Source organism: Hipposideros armiger, unplaced genomic scaffold (genome assembly GCF_001890085.2).
Source record: "Hipposideros armiger isolate ML-2016 unplaced genomic scaffold, ASM189008v1 scaffold_154, whole genome shotgun sequence".
In the NCBI taxonomy this organism is placed as follows: Eukaryota; Metazoa; Chordata; class Mammalia; order Chiroptera; family Hipposideridae; genus Hipposideros; species Hipposideros armiger.
Window position 1 is genome coordinate 2,221,726 of NW_017731504.1, and position 8,323 is coordinate 2,230,048.

Here is an 8,323-nt window from a genome sequence, read left to right on the forward strand (position 1 = left end):
GTTTCCAAGCAAATAATCTTTTTGAGGTACTGGGGTGCCATTTCTTGTATTGTGAAGGTCTCACAAAATAATAGAATACTAGAAGTGGAAAGGACTTAAGAGATTTGTCCCCTCCCTTAACAACTGAAGGAACCAAGACTTAGAGGGGTAAAGTGGCTTCTCAAAGGTCACAAGAATCCAGATCTGGGTCTTAGGTCAGTGCTCTCTCCACTGAGCAATTCTGCATCCCTAAATATGTATCTCAATGTTGTCAGTCATCCTACTGATAAAATTTGTTATTCCCTGGGTTTAATTTGAATGTTCAATTCTGCATACCTACAGCTGTTCCCAGAAACAAAGTCTGAGTATTGAAAAAGTGATTCCCTGTCCACACAGTTTTAATGATTTAGACTTCTTCAGCAAGCATAAGACCCTAGCTTGGTTTTAAATGTCAGGACTTTTCTGTATTTCATTTTCATTTTTAAAGGTTATTCTAATATAAATAGGGGCAAGTTAGTGAGAACAGAGCAAGCAGCCTCTCTCTGGCACTCATATTCTTTCTTTAATTCACAAACCTTTTCTTTAGGCCTCTTCTTTTGACTCTCAGCCATATAATTAATTTTAAACAAAACATATTTCTTTCATTTAGTTCCCCATTACATTTATACCAACACATTTTGGCAAAAGACATGAAGGAAATATTGCCCCACCTAAACTATCTTCTGCACTCATGGCCTACTCTGCTGCTTTAAACAGCAGTGTTGTGTCAGTAGACACTTCATGAGGTGGAATGTTCTTTATAACAGAAAGAACTAAGGCTAAATTGAAAGGGCAGCTGGTCACTTGCCACTGACTTGAAAAGAAAGAAGAGAAATCGTGTTAGCACTTATTCTCATCCTGGACCAGCTGCCACTAATCTATCTACCCATTTTTCATCTTTTCTTTATCGATATTTTGGACCAAAGAATCAGGCCATCTTACTACTATATATTCAAATCTCTATATACAGATCTTAGTAAGCTTTTTAAAAGTGTTTTTTATAAGGTAAAATTTATTAGACCCTTTAACATCTTCCCTTTCATCCTTCTCTCTTTTTAAAATAGTACCTTCATCAAAGTATCAAGGAATTTTAGGGGAAAACAGAAAATATGTTGGAGCATCTAGATTCATGTTAGATGGTTATAATTCTGGTTGGGCCACTACCCTGTGGAAAACTAGAGGGACAGTCTCAGAAATTAATGAACGTTTTTGAGGTTCTTCACATACTAGACTTTACTTGTCATGAAACCCCTTTCTTGAAATTTTACTGTAAAACCATTATGGGGGGTGGCTGAGTGGCGCATTGGTTAAGAGTTGGCTTGGGATGCCAGGTCTGAACAGAAGGGCCCTGGTTCAGATCCCACATTAGGGCCAGTGACGCTACGCCCTCTACAGCTAAGATGGTGAACAACAGCTCAACCTGGAGCTGGGTTGCTGTGAGACCCCGGCGATGGCGTAGGCTGCAGTGGAGGTGCAGTGGGCTGCTGTAAGCTACCGTGAGTTGCTGGCAGCCGCCATGAGTGGTTGTCCAGGGCCCGGCGACCTATCTGCATCACCCAAGAAGAGCGCAATGATAATACCAACAAGGGCCAGTGAAGCGACATCCTCCACAACTAGACTGAAGAACAAAAGGACAGCAACTTGTCTGTTCCCCTTCCCCAATTGCCCAACACTGTTCCCCTCCCCCAAGTCCCCAATAAAATCTTTTTTAAAAATAAAAATAAATAAAACCATTATGGGGAAAACACATGGAATTCTGATTAATTTTTTTTAAACTGCAAAATTAAAAAAAAAGTCACTGGACAGTAGGCCCTTCTTAAAGCTTATCACCTGAAGGAGGAATACATTTAATTAAATAAATATCCAGTTCATTAAAGTAACATGACTTCATATGTAGTCTAGGACTGTTTCCTTTGACTGGGCCCAGGATACTAAGATGCAGAGGAAAGCATGAGAAGATATATGACTTCAGGGAGATATGATGTTAAGAGCTGGATACTTGAGGGAAAGAATATGGTTCTGCTTTTCCGGCCTCTTTTTTTTCCTAGCTCACCAAACCATGCATTAATCTAAATTCTTTTGTACCTAAATTTCATGCTCATCTCCTTCTTAGCAATACCCTCAGCAAAACTATGAAGTAGATATTATTTTATGGTCTATGTTCTAATGACAAACAACTAGTATATTTATATTTTTTGTTCCCAACAACCCATTTTCCTAATGAGCTGACCAGAATTTGCTCACATCTGGACTTCAACCTCCACTAAATTTCCATGAGAAAGCCTTGTATTGAAAAATGTAGTAATAGGAAGAGATCCAAGATGGCACAGTAGATAAACACTGTGCCTTCTTCCTTTCACAAACACAATAAAATTACAACTAAATTATAGAACAATCAACCTGAAGAACTATCTAAAGTCTAGCTGAACACAAGTTGTATAGCTAAGAATATAAAGAAAAGGTCACCTCAAGACTAGTAACAGGAACAGAGATGCTAAAAGGCTGGCCCCAAACCTCTGTGTGGTGGTTAAGAATCACAGGTAATATCTCTACCATGGAGGTTCCCCCTGGAGGAGCAAGGGATCCCAGTTTCACAACAGGCTCCCCAGCCTGGAGTACTGGTGCTGGAAAGACAAGCCCCCACAACATCTGGCTGTGAAAAACAGTGGGGATTCCAACCATCTGGGTGAAACAGAAGGCTGCAGAAAACCCACACATCCTCTTAAAGGGACCGCACACAGACTTACCCACTCTCAGGTACTCTGGGCTCTGATAGAGGGATGGTGATTCAGGAAGGGGTGGGGGGATGTCTGAGGCAAATGGGGAGCAGACTGAGGTGTGTGACTTTGAGGCAAAGGCTGGAAGACAGTCACCATTTTCCCTGTGTGTGGTTCTCCTCCCCATGCAGCCAGCAGGTGGGAGCCATCTTCCCTGTGTTGAGCCCTCCCCAACAGGCCAAATTTGAATCTCACTGGTGTGGTGAACTCTGCTGGGATCCTGACTTACCCAACTTTCCGAATTCTGGAGGTACCTTCTTACAAGCACTCTTTCTTGGAAAACTATCAAGGCCTGTAGGCCCCAGGCAGGTGGCGACTAGCCTCTGAGACTTTTGCTGTCACTCCAGACTCAGCACTGGCACCAAACCAGAATCTACAATAACCTGGTGACCATAACTCTTCTCACTCTAATGACTCCCTGAGACCCTGCCTCACCCAACTTGCATAACACACAAGGCTTTATCAGTGGCTGAATTTTAAGGAAGCCAGCAGGTGGCAACAGGCCTTGGGGTGTCCTGGCTTTTTGCAGAGCTACCCCAGGCCTAGTACTGGAGGCAGATGTCCTCGGTTTGTGGCATGGCCTTTTTCATGTGCCTCCAGATTTAGCACAGGGAGCAAACAATTGTGGATCACTTTGTAGTTTCTATCAGGTAGTTTCCAGCTGGCTACAGGCAGAGGGTGACCTGGGCCCACACCAGAGCTTCACCCAAGGGGCCCCATAACCAACATACTTAAAAGTTGGCTTCAGACCACAGCAGAGCATCACCCACCAACCACAGCAAAGTGCTACAAGTGGCAAACCCAAAGGGCAGTCTCAACAGGCACCAGAGCCTGCTGGGATGAATAATTGAAATGGCAAATGTTAAAGACAAAGAAAGAATACTAAAAGCAGCAGCAAGAGAAAGGCAACTAGTAAATTATAAGGAAGCTCCCATAAAATTATCAGCTGATTTCTCAAAAGAAACTTTTCAGGCCAGAAGGAATTGGCATGAAATATTCAATGTGATGAAAAGCAAGGACCTACAACCAAGATTACTCTACCCAGCAAAGCTATCGTTTAGAATGAAAGGACAGAGAAAGAGCTTCCCAGACAAGAAAAAGCAAAAGACATTTATCACCACAAAACAAGTATTACAAGAAATCTTAGAGGTACTTCTTTAAGATGAAAAAAGCAAAAATAAGATAAAAACTATGAATAATAAAATGGCAGTAACTACATATCAACAACTACTTTCAATGTAAATCGATTAAATTATCCAATCAAAAGGCATAGAAGAGCTGAATGGATAAGAAAACAAAACCCTTACAAAACACTCACTTCAGATTGAAAGACACACATGAAATTGGAAATGAGAAAAACAAAAAAAAATCTGGAGTAGCAATACTTATACCAGACAAAATAGGCATTAAAACAAAGGCTATAGCAAGAGACAATAAAGAACCCAGTAATTTACTTCTGGGTATTTATTCAAAGAAACCACAAACACTACATTGAGGGGACATGGGCATACACATGTTCATTGCAGAATTGTTTACAATCGCTAAGATGTGGAGGCAGCTTGGGTGTCTGCTGATGGAAGGATGGATAAAGAGGAAGTGGTACATACATACAATGAAATATTGTTTGACCGTGTAAGTGAATGGGCTGTTGCCATGTGCGATGACATGGCTGGATCTGGAGGGTATTGTGCTGAGTGGAGTGTCAGACAGAGAAAGATAGATGCATGTGATTTCATGTATATGTGGAATCTAAAGAACAAAATTAACAAACAGAAACAAACTCATCAATACAGAGAACATTTTTATTGTTGCCAGATAGGAGGGGTGTTGGGGTGTGGGTAAAAAAAGGTGAAGGGATTAAGAAGTACAAATTGGTAGTTACAAAATAGTCAATAGGGATATAAAGTAAAGCATAGGGAATATAGTCAATAATATGGTAATAACAGTGTATAGTGCCAGTTGAGTACTAGACTAGAGGATCACTTCTTAAATTATATGACTGTCTAACCACTATGCTGTACACCCTAAGCTAATATAAAATCATATTGTATGTCAACTGTAATTGAAAATTTAAAAGGAGGGAGAAAAATATGAAGGGGAATAAGAGATCCAAATTTCCAGGTATAAAACAAGTAAGTCATGGGGATGTAGTATACAGCATAGGGAATGTAGTCAACAATATTGTGATAGCATAGTACGGTGTCAGATGATTTCTGGACTTATCATGGTGATCATTTTTATTTTTAATAAAAATCTTTCAAAAAAATTTAAAAAAAAGAAAGGTGTACTAATAGACCTGTGATATAGAACCCCAAACTTAAAATGTTCTAACCCATCAAGAAATCCCATTCATCATTTCATTTTTTGGAAAGGATATAAAAAATGAAATGTCAGAGCTATAATGTCAGGACCGTTTAAAATGTCAAGTGCTTGTTGTTGCATAGCCTGGCTGTCTGCTGTTCTGATCAAACCTCCAACTGGCATAATAATTACAGATGATGCATTGCATTTTCATGCACAACTGGATCCAGATTTATAACAAATCAGAGAGAAACTTTCTCATTGCCCAGACCAGAATTTTCTCTTTTTACTACGTAGCTTAAGATTTTGCCTGTGGAGCAGAACATTAATACTGATTCAAGACAGCATTTGGGGTAAAGAATGAGAAAGAAGGGCAGAAAAAAAAGTTTCTCATTTCTAACATACAGATACAACAAAAGCCAAGAGACAGTAAACGCATTTGCCAAATGCATGTTTAATCTAAGAAGAATACTAAACTGTGTGGACACTGCCCAGATACTCTAATTCTCTTTCAAGATGCAGATTAATTTAGGAGTGCAAGGAAACATACATGTGAGCACTATTTTGAACTGACAGGTATAGAGACAATTCTTCAGTTTAAGCATTATGTTCTAATCTGTACAGAGGGCACTAATGTACAAACAGAAAAGCAACAATATTTCTGTCTAGTGTCTTTATGGGAGTCTCTTGGAACATTAGATGAGTGATATATTCATAGGCTGATACCAATAATAACAAAAACCTGAAATCAGTAGTGTGTACATGGGGGAAATTTCATTTCTTCTCAACTGAAAGCTGGGAAGACAGTCTCAAAGCCACTTCATTTTCACCTTCCCTAGACCAGCCTTGTCACATAGTTTGGAGGAAGTGTCCTCCTGCATCTAGCTGCCTCCCGTGACAGATTACTCTCAGTACACTGGAAAAGTCGAAGCTCTTGGAAACAATCTCCAGAAGATCCTGATCTTTTTCCGTGCTATTGATAAATTCTTCTAAAGTCAATTCTCCTAGAAAATAATAAATGAACAATTAACTAGAGTTTTCATGCCTGCCCTTCACTGGCATATACAATATAGTCACTGGTATTCTTCTTTTGATATCCTTTCACCTCAATAGGGCTCCAAATTCTTTGAATATCTTTACAGAAAAGCATTCAGAAGTAAGGTTGCTAGTGAAAATGAAGATGATGAACATAATCTATTTTTATTTTGAGTTGAGAGGTGCCATTGTGGAATAAACCAAACTGAAGTACAGAAAAATAAAAATAAAAAGGAGTGGTAAGCATGAGGGTGGGGATGGTCACATGGGTACAGAGGTGGTGGGGCAGAGGGACTGTAAATAACAAAATAGTAACCTTCCTTTGCAAAGGGAAATCGCAGTTGCTAAATTCCCAACTCCAAAGATGTTTAAAATGTCTAGGAGCTCAGCATGACAAAAAGAGAAGTGGAAGTGGAGATGGGGGAGCTGAAGCTGGTTTTGATCACACAGTTACCACACTTCTCCGTGATCACTGCTGGTTGAGAAAGAAGCTGTATCGGCAGGGGCTGGGGAATAGCTGCCAATGCTGATTGAACAGCAATGCAGCTTACTAACTTGGACGAGAGAAAAAAGGATGATTTTTTTAAATTGAGACCTAATTGACATATAACATTTATTAGTTTAAGGTGTATAATATGATGATTTGATATGTGTCTATAGTTTGAAATCATTACAATAAGTTTCATTAACATCCATTACCTCACGTAGTTACAGTTCTTTTTCTTGTGATGAATACTTTTAAGATCTATTCTCCTAGCAACTTGGAAGATGAAATTTTTCACTGTTGTTTTGTCACTTTCTTCAAAATACCTGTGAACTCTGCATATTAATTTTTTACGTTACCTAACCACTTACCATAAAAAAATTTTTCTGTTTTCCAAATGAAGCCAAATTTATCTGTAGCAACTTCAGTGTTTCCTATTTATATCTAAAGGACTTATTTTGACATTTTCCTCACTTTTTGCCCTGTAGCACATTAGCATTTATTCATTTATTTATAAAACATGTACTAAGCCCTAACGACAACTGCCATTTTCTCTACTGCACAGCTACCACCAGTACCGACTATAGTCGTGAATGTGGGAGGTGCTCAGCAAACATGTGCTGATGAATTGCTTTCCTTTATTTGATATTTTTAAACATTGCTTCCTAATCCTTTTCAGTTTCCCTGTGGGTTTATGCCCAGAGAAATTCAAAGGATGGTTTGTGGATCTCCCTCGAAAGGATAGCCTGTGTAGATCCAGAAGCTTCCCATCCAAAAATCTACCAGCAAAGAGCCAAAACTGATTAAGAAAAGATTAAGCTGGGGATCATGGAACTCAGAAGGACTTGAAGGATTTTTGTTTTTATTATTTTCTTTTATATTTAAAGACATATTTCAGTTTTGGTAGGGAATAATTCAGAAATGGCAATAATTTTATTTTCATATGTTGAAATTACATATACACATAATTTACATCTACAGTATTCAGCATTGTTTGTTGTGTTGGTGGACACATTCTCTGCCCCTGGGGACTCTGAAGGTCAGTGTAACAGGTGCTTTCCCATCACTCACTACCACCTGCAGCAGTTTCGCTGGCGATAGGACAGTTACCCATGAGCATTTTCTTAAGTCCTGCTTTTGCAACCTGGTTATCTTGTTTACATGCTAGGATCATGTATTTCTTCCTATTAACATCCTAAATATCTTTTACAACAAAACAAAAATCACCGCTCCCCACCACCCCACCCCCAGAAAAAAGCCCAATTTTACTCTGTATGCCCACATTAGAATATTTGCTCTAAAGAAGTTAGCCTGGTTTGAAAAGAAACCAACCTGTGTAAAGGGGTTTTTTTTCTTAAATTCTTTCTAATTCTCTTAAATTAGAGCTTCATGAAAAATGGTGCTGGGCCTAGGAAATTGGCAAAGATGGGAATGGGGAGTTTCAGGAGATGAGAATGACCAGATTTTCAAAGGAGCGTGCTAGAGAAGATTTTCAACGAGACACGTTTGGCTTCGTTAGCAAGGTGGCACTAGAGGCATGGAGAGCATTTTACAGCAGTTTTAAGTACAGTGGTTTCTTCTTTTATATGAGGAAACTCAATTCGTTCTTATCTTCTCGTAGTTCCCAGTCTCCCAGTTTGGTTCACTGCGTCACTGCGACCTTCGTGGCTTTCCAGAATGCTCCAATCTAAAATACCCCTTTCGGGCC

At 39.3% G+C, this 8,323-nt stretch overlaps 1 protein-coding gene across 1 annotated transcript in view; it reads right to left on the reverse strand.

Annotated features, from left to right (window-relative positions):
* Nucleotides 1-5,105: 5,105 nt before the first annotated feature.
* Nucleotides 5,106-8,323, reverse strand: part of GUCA1C (guanylate cyclase activator 1C) — a 38,221-nt gene continuing 35,003 nt past the window's right edge. Inside the window, exon 3 of the mRNA XM_019651168.1 lies at nt 5,106-6,100. Coding sequence (XP_019506713.1) covers nt 5,946-6,100 — 155 coding nt within the window. The 3' untranslated portion in view covers nt 5,106-5,945. The remainder of the gene's footprint in view (nt 6,101-8,323) is intronic.